We start from the raw sequence: 16,936 nt of genomic DNA on the forward strand, positions 1-16,936 counted from the left end.
CTTGTTCCAGTTTATTTATTTGATGGTTTCCTTTTCTTCTTAATTCTGAAAAGGTCTCAGTCTGTCGAAGATAAAAAGTCATACAAACAAGTCCCTAAATGTACATCAGACGAGTTATTTCCCTTCAATGTCATCACAGGACTCCGTGAAGTGTCACTTGACTTCATTTATTTAAAACATTCCAATATAAAAGACAATTACACGTTTCTTGCTCCATTTACAAACACACATTGCTCAACATGTTTGTTGGCTGCAGTTCATATTGTAAAAGGCACAAAGTGAACAACATTAGGGATGAACAGTCGTCATCATCATACACAGCTTTTGCATTTGGCAGCAATCGAACCGAAGATTTGTTTGTACATATAAACATTTAGTCACATGCACGAAGGCTTAATAATAAATACCAGCACTTAAACACGCCGCATAGTCGCATGCAGCGTTTCTCAAAGCAAGTCAAGTTTCCCAGGAATGTAACGAGAGCGAGCAGCCGGAGAACGGGTGAAGACACGGGCGGGTCGCGCTGCGTTCAAGGACCCGCGGAGGGGTCGGAGGTCACAGATAAAGTGTCCGTTTGTTCGTACGGCTCATGAGGCAAAAAAAAACGGAGCGAAGCGTCACAGCTTCTTCAAGGAGACGACGCACATTTTAAAATTGAGTGGAGATGATTTTACATTTAACTTAAAGCTGCTCAGTTCAGAATGAACTCATCTTCTGGAGAAACCGACTGACGCGCCGCAGAGCAGCTAAAGAGCCCGTCGGCCTCCTCCCTCTACACCTGCCGACCACAACATTGAATATGGAGGCCGTGAAGTATTCTAAAAGTTAAATTAAAACCAAATCAATTAAAAAGAAATAAAAAGGACAGGACTCACATCTCCTCATTTAGTGTTCCTGAAAACAACAACAACAACAACAACTTGCTACATGAAGTTCGGCTGAGAGGTCACCTCAGGTCAAGGTGGGCGGCCGTGATCAGTGATTGGCCGGCTTCTCTGTGCTATTGGGCGGAGTCAGGACGGTTCCCACGGCGACAGGCGACAGCTGACTGTCCGGGCTGTCCAGCTGGTGTTCCTGAGACTTCCTCTGCAGAGACAACAGTCGGAGGTCAGAGGCGGCAATGAAGACGACGCCATTAAACACCACAGAAGAAGGTGCAGAGCAGTCAGGCCTCGCTCATCCTTCGGTCGCGTTTGAAGAACGTTGATTCAGAATCGAACACTCAGTCGGTCGTAATCTTCTACGCAGATTAGAAGTACAGATTTGGGCTAAAATACTAAAAATGTGTTAAAGTTTCATTTGAGTGTTTTCACTAATGGATCATTTGTCCGCCAGCTCTTAATAGTCCAGTTTAATAAGCAACAACCATTGATCAGTGATTAACCCTTTAACAGGTAACCGGAGCGTTTGTTTTGCTCACCAGCAGGTCCAGATAAGCCACGTGCGTCTGGATGTTGTGGCGCGCGTCGGGCCTCACTTTGGGGAAGTTCTTGAGTTGCGGCGCAGCTTGAGATCGCAGCACGTCCATGAAGGGACTCATCCAGCGCACGCAGGGAGACACGCCGTCCCACGTCAGCCCTGACGGAGGCACACGGGCCGAGTTAACGCACGGCTCACAGTTCTCAGGTCAGACGGTCAGATTTACACCGTTTGACCTTCTCAAACATATCGTGTGTGAAAAGAAAATCGATAAGCTCACCTGAGACTTTGTGGATGACGTCGAACGAGGAGAAGTGGCAGAAGGCGGCTGCAGCCAGAACGCTGTAGCTGAAGTCCAACGAGCTGATGTCCAGCATGCACAGGTCCAACAGCTGCCACACACAGGTCAAAGGTCAGACTTGTTGTGTTCTTTGCCCGTCAGAGTGTGCGTGTGCGCGCGTGTGTGTCTCTACCTGCGTGATCTGGATGTACAGTTCCTGAGAGAACTGCGGAACCAAGAAGTTCTCCTGGTCCGTCTGGGCTTCCACCTGAGCGTACAGCTTCAGCCAGCTGATGGGCGTCTCGGGACAGAGGCTCCAGTTCAGCGCCTGGGGGGCCGGAGCAGACACAAGGACCCTCGTCAGCGCCGAGAGACGGGAACAACGAGCAAAACCCCCCGAGTCGCATTTAATGGAGGTTATTATGCTACGGAGGCGGGACGGAAGGATGTCTGGACCTCAAACATGGAACTCCTTTCTAAGGTGACTAGAAGCTCACTATAGCCATAGCTTGTTAGCTCGCTAAGCTAATGGCTAGTAGCACACCAAGACTCTCCTGTTAAATGGAGATTTCAGCTCTTAAACGTTTCCAGCTGACTTGTGATTTCTCTGTGAAATAAATAGAAACAAGCAGGACATCAACACTCGAGTGAGCAGGTGATGATCACTGATCTATAAGGTCTGGAATGGACCCACAGGGGTTCTTGTATAGATGTCACATCTTCCTGGAAGAAGCCATTTACGGTTTGTTTCACGATGATCACAGCACCAAAATACTAGTTGTTGTATTCTGTAACATCTCAAGTTAAATTAGCTCATGTCTGCATCACGTTAATAAAGGAGTTTGCTGCAGTGGTTTTTATTAGTTGGTTTCTTCTGCCTAACGATATTACGTTTAGCTGAAAGTTCTTTGCTTAACAGATTTAATTTGAATTTAAAATAACTGAAAATGTTCTTTCAGCCTGAAATAACTTAATGTAAATTAAGTGAAATAAGAACATTACAATCTAACTGCGTTTGATGGTTTCTAACTCGAGCGCAGCAGGTTGCTAGGCAACGGGAGCAGTGGCGGTGAAACGTCCCATTTCACAGACCGCTCGGTTCGGCCCAGGCAGACCGTGTCCTCGTGGTTCCTGAACGCACCTTCAGTATGTGAAGCTCCGTGCGCTGGATGTCCCAAATGTCACAGGCGCCGTCGGTGACGTAGGCGAAGTCTGTGATTTTAGGAGGGTAGATCTCCTGAGGACGGCAAGAGAAGACGAGGTCAACAGAAGACACACAAAAGACTCTCACAGCTCGTCACCGGAGGGACACAGTTCATTTCCCCGCCGTTAGCCTGCTAGCCCGTTAGCACGGGAACAACTCACCTCTATCTTGGCGGCCACAAAGAGCGCGGAGATGCCGATGAGCTGCAGGTAGTCCTTGTTGACGTTCTCCTGCGTCAGCATGAAGCGGTCGAAGAAGTCCTGGGCGAGGTAGGCCGTCTGCCGGTGGAGCGAGTACACCTCGCACACCTCCAGCAGCCAGTCCAGCAGGATGGCCCTCATCTTGGGCTGCAGCTTGGGGTGCCGCTGCAGGTAGCTCTTGTCGTGGACGTACTTCAGCTCCTTGTTGAGCATTTTGATCCACACGTCGTCCGAGCTGGCCCAGCTGCAGGGCGAGGGGGGGCTTTATTAGTTCATTAGCTAACATGGTGGGTCAGCTACACCGGGGTCCTAGGTTGAGGTGGCTTTGTGAAGATGAAGCATTTCTTAACTGAATGCATCAGGTCACCGTTTGAGGTTCTCTAATATTTACTGAAAGTATCAAGAAGCGGTTTTCTTCTTTGTGGGGGATTAAAAACCAACTGTTGTCTCCAAGAGAAGATTAAATCACTGAGGCCATTGAGGCGGGCGGAGCATGAAGCGTTGATTAACGACGGCGTCACTGAGGTGCAAAGCGAACACACACCTGAGGCGGGGGATGGGGGAGGGCTGGATGAAGAGGTTCTTGAAGGTGTACTGCTTGAAGCTGGACGGGTCTGCTGGTTCCAGCTCTTTGTGGGGGGTCTCGATGAGGACGCACGGACTCGCTCCGTCCTCCGACCAACACTTCTGAGAGGAAACGAAAAGGACTCACGGTTATTCTGTTAGTCGGATTGAACGAGTCCAAAAGGTCCAGACGCAGAAAACGAACGTCTCCCAAAAAGACAAAACTCTTAATTCTGAAGTTTGTTACTCTTGATTTACTGTAAATGTATATTCTTTGTTGTGCTTACAATGCAACTTTAAAAAAAACGTGTAGTTTGTATGCAATTAAAGTAAATAAATGTGTTTGTAAATCCAGCTGACTGGTGCCCCCTGTGGTGAAACCACGTTACTGCACCCGACCCCTCAGACAGGTCACAATCAATCCAATATAATACAAGAACTAAATTTAGTTTCTTCATTAAAAACATAGATAATGTGTGGAAGACAAACAATGGAGGGGGGGGGGTGCACAAGTGAAAACAATCGTTGTGTATCAAGTAAAGTGTAACAAAATGGACGCTCATCATAGGGGAGGAATTTAAAGAGTAACATTCTTATAAAACTGGAGTTTTAAAATACAGGGCGGAGAGCGCCGAGGGCACATGGGGGGGGGCACAGATAAGTAGTTACACACATCATCTCTTATCAGCAACACACACACACACACGCGGAGTCAATGACACAAAGACACACTGACCTGAATCTCAAAGCTTTGTTTTTTGGCTGCAGGTTGCAGCTTCTTCTTTGAGGGCTGGAGGAGAAAACAAACTCTTCATTTCTACAACGACTCAAAAACACCTGGAATCAGACAGAAGAACAGAAACCAACCTCTGATTTCCTTCTCTTCAGCAGCGCTCTGCCGGTCGGATCCAGCGTGTTCGAGTCTCTGGCTTGCAAAGTGATGCGACCGCTGAAAGCAATGAGGGGGGGGGGGGGGTCATTATTTACATGATCTAAGCTTTGGGGCATCAGACAATCTTCATAAAAGTACCTCCAACGTGTCAGAGGCTTTTAATATCAAACCAGCTGCTTCTTACCTGCGTCTGGACATTGTGTCGAGTGACTTTATGGCTCTGCTGCAAAGTAGAGAAAGCACAGGTGAGATTTAACACACACACACACACGCACGCACGCAGCTTGTGTATAAAGAGGATTCATCTGAATCTGGAGTCATTTGAGGGCCTCATTGAGGGTCCCGAGGAGCCTCTGGGCCCCCAACGGTAGACGTCCATGTTAGAGGTCCCTGAAGCAGGTTAGACCACTGTAACAGTGTCGTTACCGTGTTATTAAGGGCCTGTGTGGCCCCTGGAGCCCACAGGGGCCCAACATGTAGCAGAGGCGTCATGTATGCGCAGTTAGCGGTTGGTAGCTCCAGTAAAACAAAGTATATAATAAACGGGTTCCTCACAGAGCTGAAGACACCGTGGTGAACGTGAATGATCCATCAGATCGATCAAGTATCAATAAGGCCGCGCGAGCCGGTCACCCTGCGCGAGCTCGTGCGGCGGCTCGCGGAAAAAAAGAGGGGGGCTGTTTGTTCCCTCGATTTCAGACAAAAAAACCTCCAAAATGCTGCATTTCAACCTAAATACATCCCCCCCAGGGAGGAAAGGGACGTTTCGAGGCGACTTCGGTGTAGTTTGAATGCGGGAAAACTACAAAATAAGGACTTTATTTGGGGGATTGAAACTCAAAGACGCGCCAATTTGTGCAGCTCAGAAGCGGGAGGATTTGAGCTCCTGAAACCCGATCAAACCTCATCATTCTCCGGGGAAAGTAGCAGAAAAGATGCCTCCAGAGGAACCGCGTTGGCTCCAAAACATCCCCGAGCAGCAGATTAGACTCCTGGGAACCGCGGATCTTTGTTTAAGGGCATTTAGCGCCATTTAAAGTCGGGCAAACGGAGCTCACCGCCAGGCGGAGGGAAGCTACGGTAACTAGCAGAGAGAGTTCAACACTTTAACGCCACTAAAACATAAAATCACCGGGAGCCACACATCCGGAATAACATGGAAGAGCCCAACGAGCGAAACCGGGTCGAAACAGAGGAGGGAAACGTTTTAATTAAGGTTCAAACACACGCTTAAACTAAAACTGTACGGCTGAGGACCTTCGATCGCACGGATTCCCATACAGACCAGACCAGACTACGCCGTGAAACGCGCGTATTTAAGACGCAACCGAACGATGGCGACGTAACAAAGGCGATAACAGCGTAAGTTATGTTATAAAGCACATCTACGCGTGTAACGCGGCGTTCGGCTCGGGGGGGTCTTACCTCCTCGGGGATCGATGAATGAATGCATCAGCTGTGGCGCCGGCGCCAATCCTTATATCCGCCTCGACCCCCGCTGCCCACTGCGCATGCGCGCTCCCGGCTCCACAGGAACGCGCTAAACGTTCACGTCCCGGCGGACGTTTCGTCGAGCGAGCGAAGCCGAAGTGCGGAACCGTGACCGCGTCACTCCTCCGCGGGACGGACCCGATGCGACGCGGTTAACGGGGCTCTTCCCCGTCTCCCGACGTGCCTCGCGTTCGTCTCTAACGGAGGCCGGATCGCGGGATGCTTTTTTCAAGTAAACGCCGCTTTCCGGTCATTGCGGTTACACTTTTACGGCTCGTAGCACGCGCATGAATCACGGAGCAACAGTAACTGGTGTCAAAACGTCGCCATAACTGGGTTATTTATCGTTGTTTACGCGGCATCGGAACTGCTTCCGCATGCGAGTCCCGCCTGTGGGAGGGTCCTTGATGACGTCGGACCAATAGGAGAGCGAGATGCGAGCCGCGCGTGCTTCCCCGGCAGAATGTAAACAGAAGGAGCACGTGGAGCTGCTGTCAAACAGCTGTTCTTATTTCATCATGTTAATAGCAGTTTGTCTACCGCCCTTTGCTCCACAAAAATAATAATACAAACATATTATTTGTGTAACTAAATAATTACTATGCAATATCCTTTTGGTCCAAACAGTGACCTGTTCCTATAATTAATTATATAAATAATTATATATGCAAATGTTGTGATTATAAGCTTCCAGCTTATTACACCAATCCATAAAAAACATGTAGTTTCTCTGCAAACCCAATCATACAATCTATAATTCTGTTAAAAGGACTTTCTGCATGCTAAAAGAAAGAAAGTCCATAAATAAATATAAAGTCAGATATTGTACAATTCACTTCACTTATTACTTATTAAATTATGACTCATGAGCTCAAGTAACCTCGAGACAAACGGTTCCTTGGGCCGAACAAACAGAGACGAGCGAGCCATGAAAACATTTATTATTATTTAAAGCTAACGAGAGATCATATGTAGTAACTAGAACAGTTAAAAGACAGATGACCCTACTTAGAATTAGCTCTTTTTTTCAACATCAGAACGAGTGAATTGATCTGCCATACATCCAAAAATACAAAAGACAGAGAAAAAAAGTTTCTCTGTCAGTTAACCCCATAATTCCTACACCTTTTTTCCCTTTTTTGGCAACGTGCTGTATTATTCCAGTAAAATACAACAAAACAAAAAAAGCATCTGACACTAATGAAAATAAAATGACACAAAATATTCTTCAGACTTTTTTTGTTAAAACAAACAAGGAGAAAAGGGCTTCTGCTACATCATTCTGTCTGGTTTTTGTTGAGTCATAGTTAAAAAAAAAAGAAATAAGCAAACGCTGTTGGCTGCTTCGAGTGGTGCATAGCTGGTTTCTGACGTCCGTTTCTGGGATTTTAACTTGTTACGTACAAGCAAAAGAATAAAATCGGGAGTTCAAGTTCTTCTTCGATGCATTGTCATTACATTTCAAAACCCGGAAGGCACGAGATCCACAAATTTCAAGGCATTGAACATAAAACAAAATAAGAACATTACAGATCCCTGTTAGTTTGATGATGGAGAGACGAACCGAAGAAATAAAAAAAGGCTCCCGAGAGCCGAAGAGACAGATCATCACATCCGATCCCTTTAACGTAAAGCTCCCAAAAATCATTGTCCGTGATTGCAGAGCTCGATAAGTAAGAAGAGAAAGGCTCAACTGTGGATTATCTACGGTTTGTTAGTGCGTTCTGAAGGTTATTCACAAACCACACTGCAAAGTTAGAATCGTAACCAACTAATTCACCCGTTCCAAACATTTACTGCGCATGTGTTGCTCAAATAAGTAAAAAGACATGTGAAATTTGTTTCACCTTCCCTGTTTGGAGGTTAAAGGTGAGAAATAATAAGAAATTGTTACAGTTCTGAGATGTGACGGCACCGTTTACAAGATTTGACTCAGAATTTGATGCCTTGATTAAAATTACAATCACAGGTTAGGACGGCTTCTAATGACACAAACACACGAATAATGAGTGTTTCCTCATTACATATATTCATTTATCCTTTTGACTTTCCGTCCTGTAACTTTGTCCCATTCTCATGTCTTTTATTTAGGATTCTATTGTTTATTCTCTCCTGCAGTGTGGTGACACTAGTGGAAGGACTGAAGATCCTTGACACTTTTTTGGTTAAATATTTGAACAGTTTTAAGTAAATGTAACTAAGTTAACGTAATAGAATAGTTAAAAAGCATAAAGGACATTTACAAAACAAGGTTTCTCTCCATCGCGAAGGATTTCCAAATTCTCAGTTAAAACTAAAACTCGTTTCTCGCAAAAGGGACGGAGACGACAAAATAAAAAGTCTGAGCGCACAAAGAGAATCGTCAGCCATCAAGTAAATCTGCATTTTCCTGGAGAGTAAATGTGATTGTTTGTGACCCTGAGAAGAAGACTGCAGATTCATTTAAGAACAAAAAACACAATTATAAAAACACATTTGTTTTTTCTGCCGTCACAGGAACACAGCTGTACAACCATGCAACAGATCGCACACTGACACAACCAAACACACTCAAGCAAGAAATACACTCATGTATACAGACTTCATACTGATATGTAATTTGTTTTTTCTTTTAAAAAAGTTATTTTGGAATTTTTTTTTAAATACATTTTTATCTTTAAACATTTCTATTCATCTCAAAGCTACCGTTAAAACAAGGCGTTTAGTGATATTTAACCCAGTATTTCTATTCCTTTTTTTTTTCTTTTCAAAAAAATATTGTGAAAAGTACTGAATTACGGAGTCAGAGGCAGGTTCAGCCGGCGGCGAGCTAACGGACGCTAACGGACCCGCGATACAACAGCGCCGACTCTAAAAGGCAGAAACATCCAAGTTTTTACAGTGTCGTGTTTCCTTTGACGTGGTCACTAGAGCACGTGAGGCAACACGCCTGAATTACATCCATCTAGTTACCGTTTTTAAACCCCACTGAAAACATGTTGAATATTTACTAGTAAAAGAACTTCCATAAAACGAGGTCTTATAAAAGACGGATTTTAGAAAAGAACATCTGATTATGAAGCGCGTGATGTCACGGCTCCCCGCTGTGACATCACGTGAGCGTGACCTGCCGCACCTGACGAACCTGCCTCTGAGTAAAGTGACCTACAGCATTGATTCTACTCATTAAGTTGTCCGTGAAGAAGAAGAGAGAGGTCGTCACCGTGACAACGGGAGGAGGTCACGTGATGACGCTTTCTTATTTCCTTAGCATCAACATGAGGGATGATGATGATGCGAAATGATTCGCCCCGTGAGCCAATAACATAAAACCTAAAATCACTCCAGATTTCAATGACCAATCAGATTCCAGGTCGGGGGCGTGGCTGAGGACACGTTGCTGGTGTTGAGCTCTTGAGAAGAAGAGGTGGTTAGTTTCCCGTGGTGGTGGTGGTGGTGACGATGAGGAGCCCTCAAAAGTTGAGGTGTCTCTGGCTGGGCTGGTGCAGGTGGGCGGAGCTGGTCTTCGGGGGGCGCAGCATGTTGAGGCGCCGCAGGGCGTTGCGGGACAGCGGCTTGCTGCGCTGAGCGGCGTTGCTGTCCCGCTGCTGCAGGAGGCCGGCGCGGGCGGAGAGCGCCGCGGCGTAGCAAGCCGAGTGGAGGGTGGAGCGCCGCGGGACGACCGCCACCTCCGGCCTGCAAGGGCTGGGGGGACGCGGGAGGGGGGGGGAGATGAGGAACAACAAGGTTACTGTGGAACTTCACTGAGCCTGGTTCACATAGAGGATCAGGACTACACTGAGCCTGGTTCACATAGAGGATCAGGACTACACTGAGCCTGGTTCATGGGGGATCAGGACTACACTGAGCCTGGTTCACATAGAGGATCAGGACTACACTGAGCCTGGTTCATGGGGGATCAGGACTACACTGAGCCTGGTTCATGGGGGATCAGGACTACACTGAGCCTGGTTCATGGGGGATCAGGACTACACTGAGCCTGGTTCATGGGGGATCAGGACGTTACCTGTGTCGAGGGCCGTCCAGCGTGCGTCTTCCCTTCTCTTTCCCGGCAGATGGCGTCATGGCGGCGGGCACGTTGCCAGGCAACAAGCCCAGCTCCAGGTCAAGGGAGCGCGGCAGGGGGTCTAGGGTCATCCTGGGGGGGCTGCGGTGGGCGTAGACAGACATACTGGGGTGCTCAATCAGCAGGTTCTCCAGAGGGCTGGCCTCCAGGAGCGCCGGCGGCACGCCGCGCCCCGTGAAGCACGGCGGCGGCGTGACGAACCAGCTCTCCTCCAGGGAGCAGGCGTTCAGACGGAGGAACCCGCTCTCCTCCTCCTCCTCCTCCTCCTCCTCCTCGGCGCCGCCGTCCGTGTCCGCCGTGGAGTTGAGGGAGGTGCAGGAGGCGTAGCGGATCTGGGGGTTGTCCACGGGGGAGGGGATCATCACCAGGTCCTCCTCTTCCTCCTTCTCCTCTTCCTCCTCTGGACCAGCGGTGGATGCGGAGAGGCCGTCGCCACCGGCCTCGGCTGCAGACACAAACAGGAAGTGGAGTTTACTTCCTGGTGCTCGCCCACCTTCTCATGTCGACATTGTGGTTTGCAGATATCGTGTGCTGCAGGAATCTGTGATGTTATATTGATGTATGCAAATGAGGCGTTATGTGACGATAACGTCCACGAGTCTGAAAGATATTAGTGAAAAACCTCTTAATATATTATGAATTAATGTAGTGAAGCTGCAGTTGTTCCTGTGGTGTAATACCGCCTCTGCACCCGCGGGGGCGCTGTGACGTTTATGCGCATAGGAGCATTATCTAAAAACTTTGTCAATTTAGGAGAAATCCTTTGAAACGGACAAATCAGTGAAGTAAATGAAGAACTTGAGGAGTGATTTAAAAATGGATTTGGTTGTTTCAGTTAAAAATAAAATGTTGGGGGTATTTAGGGGAAGGAGCCGTACATGTCCTCCGTCTATTTCCACCTCGGGGGGGGGGGGGGGGGGTCAGCCCATCCAAAGTATTCACACGCCTGTGGAATCGGATCGAGCCGGCGTGAAGCTGCGAGTGTCCTGGGCCTCCCTGCAGTGCGTGTGTGTGTGTCTGTGCAGTGTGTGCGCGTCTCTGTGTGTGTGTGTGTTTGCGTCTGTGCGTGTGTGTGTGTGTGTCTGTGCAGTGTGTGCGCGTCTGTGCAGTGTGTGTGTGTGTCTGTCCAGTGCAGTGTGTGTGTGTGTGTGTGTGTTCGTCTGTGCAGTGTGTGTGTGTGTCTGTCCAGTGTGTGTGTGTGTGTGTGTGTGTGTGTGTGTCTGTGCAGTGTGTGTGTGTGTGTCTGTGCAGTGTGTGTGTGTCTGTCCAGTGTGTGTGTGTGTCTGTGCAGTGTGTGTGTGTGTGTGTGTCTGTGCAGTGTGTGTGTGTGTGTGTGTGTGTGTGCGTGTCTGTGCAGTGTGTGTGTGTGTGTCTGTGCAGTGTGTGTGTGTGTGTGTGTCTGTGCAGTGTGTGTGTGTGTGCGTGTGTGTGTCTGTGCAGTGTGTGTGTGTGTGTGCGTGTGTGTGTCTGTGCAGTGTGTGCGCGTCTGTGTGTGTGTGTGTGTGTTTGCGTCTGTGCGTGTGTGTGTGTCTGTGCAGTGTGTGCGCGTCTGTGCAGTGTGTGTGTGTGTCTGTCCAGTGCAGTGTGTGTGTGTGTGTTCGTCTGTGCAGTGTGTGTGTGTGTCTGTCCAGTGCAGTGTGCGTGTGTGTGTGTGTGTGTCTGTGCAGTGTGTGTGTGTGTGTGTCTGTGCAGTGTGTGTGTGTGTGTGTGTGTGTGTGTCTGTCCAGTGTGTGTGTGTGTCTGTGCAGTGTGTGTGTGTGTGTGTGTCTGTGCAGTGTGTGTGTGTGTGTGTGTGTGTGTGCGTGTCTGTGCAGTGTGTGTGTGTGTGTGTGTGTGTGCGTGTGTGTGTCTGTGCAGTGTGTGTGTGTGTGTGTGTGCGCGTGTGTGTGTCTGTGCAGTGTGTGTGTGTGTGTGTGTGTCTGTGCAGTGTGTGTGTGTGTGTGTGTGCGTGCAGTGTGTGTGTGTGTGTGTGTGTGTGTCTGTGCAGTGTGTGTGTGTGTGTGTGTGCGTGTGTGTGTCTGTGCAGTGTGTGTGTGTGTGTGTGTGCGTGCAGTGTGTGTGTGTGTGTGTGTGTGTGTCTGTGCAGTGTGTGTGTGTGTGTGTGTGCGTGTGTGTGTCTGTGCAGTGTGTGTGTGTGTGTGTGTCTGTGCAGTGTGTGTGTGTCTTAACATTCCATTTACGTTTTCATTCATCAGACTCTTTTATCCGAAGCCACTTTCAATAAGTGAGCAGTGTTTGTTCAAACAGAACAACGTTGGTGTTAATAAAGTCTGAACTAGTTGTTGTTGTTGTTGTTGTTGAGTGTTTATCTGTCATTGAGGGAAGCGGCGGATCGAATGCAGGTTAAAGACCAGTTGAGCTTTTAAAGTCTCTTTCATTCAGTTCACTTGATTTCTTACCCAGGTAGTTGACCAGGATCCAGTCTTCTTCTTCCTCCTCCTCCTCCTCCTCCTCCTCGCGGCGACTCAGCTCCTCGCCGTCATCCCCGAACAGAGCGCTGGTGAACCTCTGGAACATCCTTGGACGCCCCACAGCGACTCGAGGACAAGAGAGGGGGTGCTGGGGGAGGAGGAGGAGGCGCGTTGCTCGGGGCGACGGCGGGGAGGCGGGGCAGCGCTGGCTTTGGTCATCAGCTGTGGGGCTCGCGGGTCGGTGGGGGCTCCGGAAAAGGTGCTAAAGTGCATCAACAGAAGGCGAGGTCACGGATCATCTGCAGCCGGACATCGCTGGATGAGCCGGGAGGTAAAGAGGAGCCCTGAGAGGAGAGACAGGTATCAGGTCAGCCAAACCAAACATGCTCAGATTCTTTCCATCATACCTCGTGGGTTCTAGTGCGGGCTACGATTATTATTTTTTAATTGCGATTAATCAAAAAATGTAATAAGTAACTCCAATGTGGTGTATTGCACACTTTTATTTTTGCATCACAAAACAAAGAAGGCTCTTTTTAACAGCATTACCCACATAACACAGGAGCAGCAAACTTAGAAATGCTCCAGAGCAACGTAGTGTCACAACAATGATGACGATAAAAGACTCTTTGGCCTCAATAAACCGTCTGCACGCGAGTTCAGATGCTCGTGGGTCATCAAAGGGGAGGAGTCTCAATGTCTCCGCCTATAAAAGGGAATGAGGGTCAGACGGCGGTAATCGAGCCTCACAGATGAACCCTGTAACCACGAGAAGACTCCGTGCTGCTTCAGAGCAGCTTTAAAGATCATCAACGTGTCAGGGAGCGTTTGAGTTCATGTTCGGACAGTTTGGTCCAGAACGGATTTTAAATTTTTTTTTTTTTTTTAAAGACAGACTTAGACCCTAATGGATCAGGAGAGTTAAAAACAGAAAGACAAATATTTTGTCTGTGTTCACATGAAAGCTTTATGCCAAAATCAATATAGCAAAAGCTGCTCTAAAAGAAGTAGAGAAGTTCTTAACGTCGCCGTATTCATCCTGACCTCAGATCAGTCTTTGATGGGGGGGGGGGTTAGTGGGCAGAATGAGAAGTGGTCCAGCAGCTGCAGGGGGGGGGGGGGGGGGGGGGGTCACTGAGTAAAGCCAAGAGGACGCTGGGAGTTTCTGCCCTCTGATTGGTCGAAAAGAAAGATCGATGTTATGCACTTTGCATTTAGTACCGAATATACTGAAGTTAGAAAACGTTACTCTCTTTCTTCGTTGATTTATCACATTTGCGCTGTTACGGTTACATTAATCTAGTTTGTATTTCGTATTTTTCCTTGGGAAAAAAATAAAAAAAATAATAATATATTCATGGAAATCACAAATTCTGTTTTTCGCCATCAGCACATGAACGCACTCCAGACACAGAGGACGCGTGGTGCGTTTAAACACCGGTGCGTCAGCTCGTATTTCTCTGTTGTCATTTTTATTACGCGGCGAGCGAAGAACGAAATAAACACCGCCTTTGTAAACATTTGGAGGAGGTCTGAACTTAACAGCAGGCCGATAATCTGCTGCACCCTTCCTCCTCCGCCCAACCGGGTCAACGAGGCTACCTCCTCGTCCAGACCGTCGCAACGAGCCGCGGGCACGAAGGGAAGAGATTAATGTCGTTAAATGAGGTCACCGGGTCATTCCCGTGGCTTCTGTGGAGACCGCGCAGGGTCATGACGTCAGCATTTATTCAAGTGAGCGGGATTAAAAACACAATTTAAGTGTCGAACGATTTAGGCACAAAAATATATACCGTTTAGAAATATTGCATCACTCTACGTGACGTCATGCGGTTCGGTTCGAGGTTAATTCATGAACGATAGAAAACAGGCATTACATTACATTACTGAAACTGACAAGTGAGTAAATGTTGACTATGTGCACACATATGTGCAGAAAGATGCCACTAACATTTATAATCAATGTAATGCTACTTCCTTAGTATGTTTGAGTGAGTCATTGTTCACGCGTTATAAACATGTAATAGTGTAACTTAATCGCAGAGCCTCGTTTCTTTAGAAGCACGAAGTTCGTGTTTAAGAAAAGGAGCAGATCCTCACTTGGATCTCCTCACAACGTCTGCACAGAGAACCATCGATCAGCCGTCGCCCCGACGGAGCAACCGGCCGATCGGCCGATCGATTAGCCGCCGGTGCGGCTCCGGACGGAAGCAGCGGAACCGGTCCGGTGGAGAACGGGGGGGGCAGCAGACGGTGTTTGTTGGTTACAAAGAGGAAGTGGGTGGAGGCTGTAACTCTACACCCACCGGGCCGAAACCTGCCCGTTAAACGGTGACATCCTTGCATAAAGCGCGACAGCACTTTTTTAAACGCGCACGGACGCGTTTCCTCCATTTTTAAGGCTTGTTCTGCAGCGCGGCTAACGCCGCAGCTAGCTCGACTAGCCTAGCATCACCAAGCTAGCACTGCGCACTGCGGCGGTCAAAACGCGTCGTAAACCCAGCAAAAGAAGCATCGTAACGTTTAGATATGGGCCCGTTTCGGTTGCCGTAAAGTGTCTCCGCGGCGATAAGGCGACAAACACCGACAGCGTCACAATAAAGCGGCACCGGGGCCGTTGATGGTCGCCGAGGGGAAAACAAAGAACTCACCTGCGGCGGAGAAGAGTCCTTAAAAAAAGAGGTAGACGCGTTACTTTTCGAAAAATAGAAAAACTTTACGTTTCTTCGTGGAAGAAATAAAACTATATGTATAAAAAATGTTGATCGGAGGACTGTCCGTCGGGGGAAACTGTTCGGCTCGCTTCTCTCTCCTTTTTTGTTGTTTCCTTCAGTCCGTTTCCTCCCGACTGCTCCTTCTTTTGTTGTTGTTGTGGAGCTGCGAACAGCTGATCGAGGTGACGTCAGACAGAAGCCGGCCTATCGACGGGGACGGGCTTTAAAACGGCTCAGCCAATCACACGCGACTTTATGGCCTGTCACCAACACACGTGACCGCCCCCCCCTCCGTGTTCCGGAAGCGGGCATGACTGCGCACGGCGCGGCTGCTTTTGGGAGGAGTATCTGCACCATATCTGGGTTCTTTCCTCCTAAAAACACACGCACATGTTACATAAGCAGAACATCCGGGTAGTGCTGCAGCACTTCCTGTTTGCCAAGAAGCCAAAAAAACGACCGATGTCAACATGTAAGTTGAGACACGATCACAAAGAGACTGAATGTTGACCTGATCATCTGGAGGACATTATTTATTATTTAATTATTAACAGCTCATGCTTGGTGAACACATAACAACACTATTACCCCAAAATACTCCAAGTCTTAAAAGTAATCTCAGCTAAATGTAAGTAATTAAATTCCAATTAAAACATCCCTTAAAAAGAAATACAATCAAAAGTATAAGTGCGTCGGTAAATATTTCTGTGTATGTGTATATTCTCATAAATCGAAGCAAGAACATTTTGTGGGGTCATTAACTCAACGACATGCTGGAGGTGAAAGGTCTGGTTTGAGGAGGATGAAGCTGAAAGCAGAAATTAAAGGTGAAGTTCAACTGGCATCAGAGTCACAAGCATGTTGTAGTAAACAAGTACATTATCTACCTCCAAGTACAGTATCATTGTCTTAATTATAAGTATGATTAATACATTTCGTTTAAATGAAGCAAACAGAAAAACACAATAAATGCATTTGATTCAACTATACTATTAAACTACAATTCAAGCTGTCATGTGATCTAACACTCCCAAACCCTATTTGATGCGATTAATTCTCCACTGATGACAAAGAACGGGTGCTTTGTTTGGTTTAATGAAGCGGTTCATACTGGGAATCGAACCTGTGACCCCGTCACTGTGTGTCTGTGTGCAGAGCTGCTGGTTGCGTCAGTCATTTTCCCCCCAAAAAACTGTGGGAAAACCCCAGAAAGCAAAAAAACAGGACATTACTCTGGATTCTTCCAATCCCACACAAGGTCACACCTGTACGGCTGTGACATCACAGCGGCGCCCACTTCCTGGTCCTGGGACTCTCGCCCCTCCTCTTCCATTAATGTTTAACCGGCCTACTCCGTCTCATGTTGATGGTGACATTCTGTCCTCCATTAAAAACTCATCACTGATGTTCCTCCATCGCCGTGACGACACACAACAAAGCACCAAACGATGGATTCATCCGCCGCCGAAAATAAAACCAGAGAATAAAAAGAAACCCAAGGAGACACTAAAGGAGACGACAAATGGCACAAGGAGACCACTAAGACAAAGGGGGGCTACAAATAAATCACACTCCTAATCATGACGTGTGAGTCCTATTGTTGTAAATAATGACACTGCATATTAATACCAAAGAACACGCACTGTGTTCAGGGTGTGAGTCTCACGGACAAAATGTCCCACAATAAGTGATCAC

At 47.7% G+C, this 16,936-nt stretch overlaps 2 protein-coding genes across 3 annotated transcripts; both read right to left on the reverse strand.

Annotated features, from left to right (window-relative positions):
* Nucleotides 1–151: 151 nt before the first annotated feature.
* On the reverse strand, nt 152–6,449 carry ccne2 (cyclin E2). 2 transcript variants are annotated; one of them, XM_040165089.2, is made up of 11 exons: nt 5,985–6,449; nt 4,744–4,782; nt 4,535–4,616; nt 4,404–4,457; nt 3,648–3,787; nt 3,065–3,347; nt 2,841–2,936; nt 1,893–2,027; nt 1,700–1,811; nt 1,421–1,578; nt 152–1,086 (listed from the first exon to the last, which is right to left on the reverse strand). In XM_040165089.2, exons 2-11 carry the CDS (start codon nt 4,755–4,757, stop codon nt 976–978), a joined length of 1,185 nt encoding a protein of 394 aa, XP_040021023.2. In that variant the 5' UTR covers nt 4,758–4,782; nt 5,985–6,449; the 3' UTR covers nt 152–975. The 2 variants fall into 2 exon arrangements, with proteins under 2 accessions (XP_040021023.2, XP_040021022.2); XM_040165088.2 differs by having other exon boundaries at nt 3,648–3,790.
* A 525-nt stretch (nt 6,450–6,974) lies between these two features.
* Nucleotides 6,975–15,598, reverse strand: tp53inp1 (tumor protein p53 inducible nuclear protein 1). Its single transcript, XM_078094311.1, has 4 exons — nt 15,179–15,598; nt 12,516–12,871; nt 10,057–10,561; nt 6,975–9,734 (listed from the first exon to the last, which is right to left on the reverse strand). Exons 2-4 carry the CDS (start codon nt 12,631–12,633, stop codon nt 9,503–9,505), a joined length of 855 nt encoding a protein of 284 aa, XP_077950437.1. The 5' UTR covers nt 12,634–12,871; nt 15,179–15,598; the 3' UTR covers nt 6,975–9,502.
* Between the last annotated feature and the right edge of the window lie 1,338 nt (nt 15,599–16,936).

This window comes from Gasterosteus aculeatus, chromosome 20, assembly GCF_964276395.1.
Source record: "Gasterosteus aculeatus chromosome 20, fGasAcu3.hap1.1, whole genome shotgun sequence".
NCBI classification, from domain to species: domain Eukaryota; kingdom Metazoa; phylum Chordata; class Actinopteri; order Perciformes; family Gasterosteidae; genus Gasterosteus; species Gasterosteus aculeatus.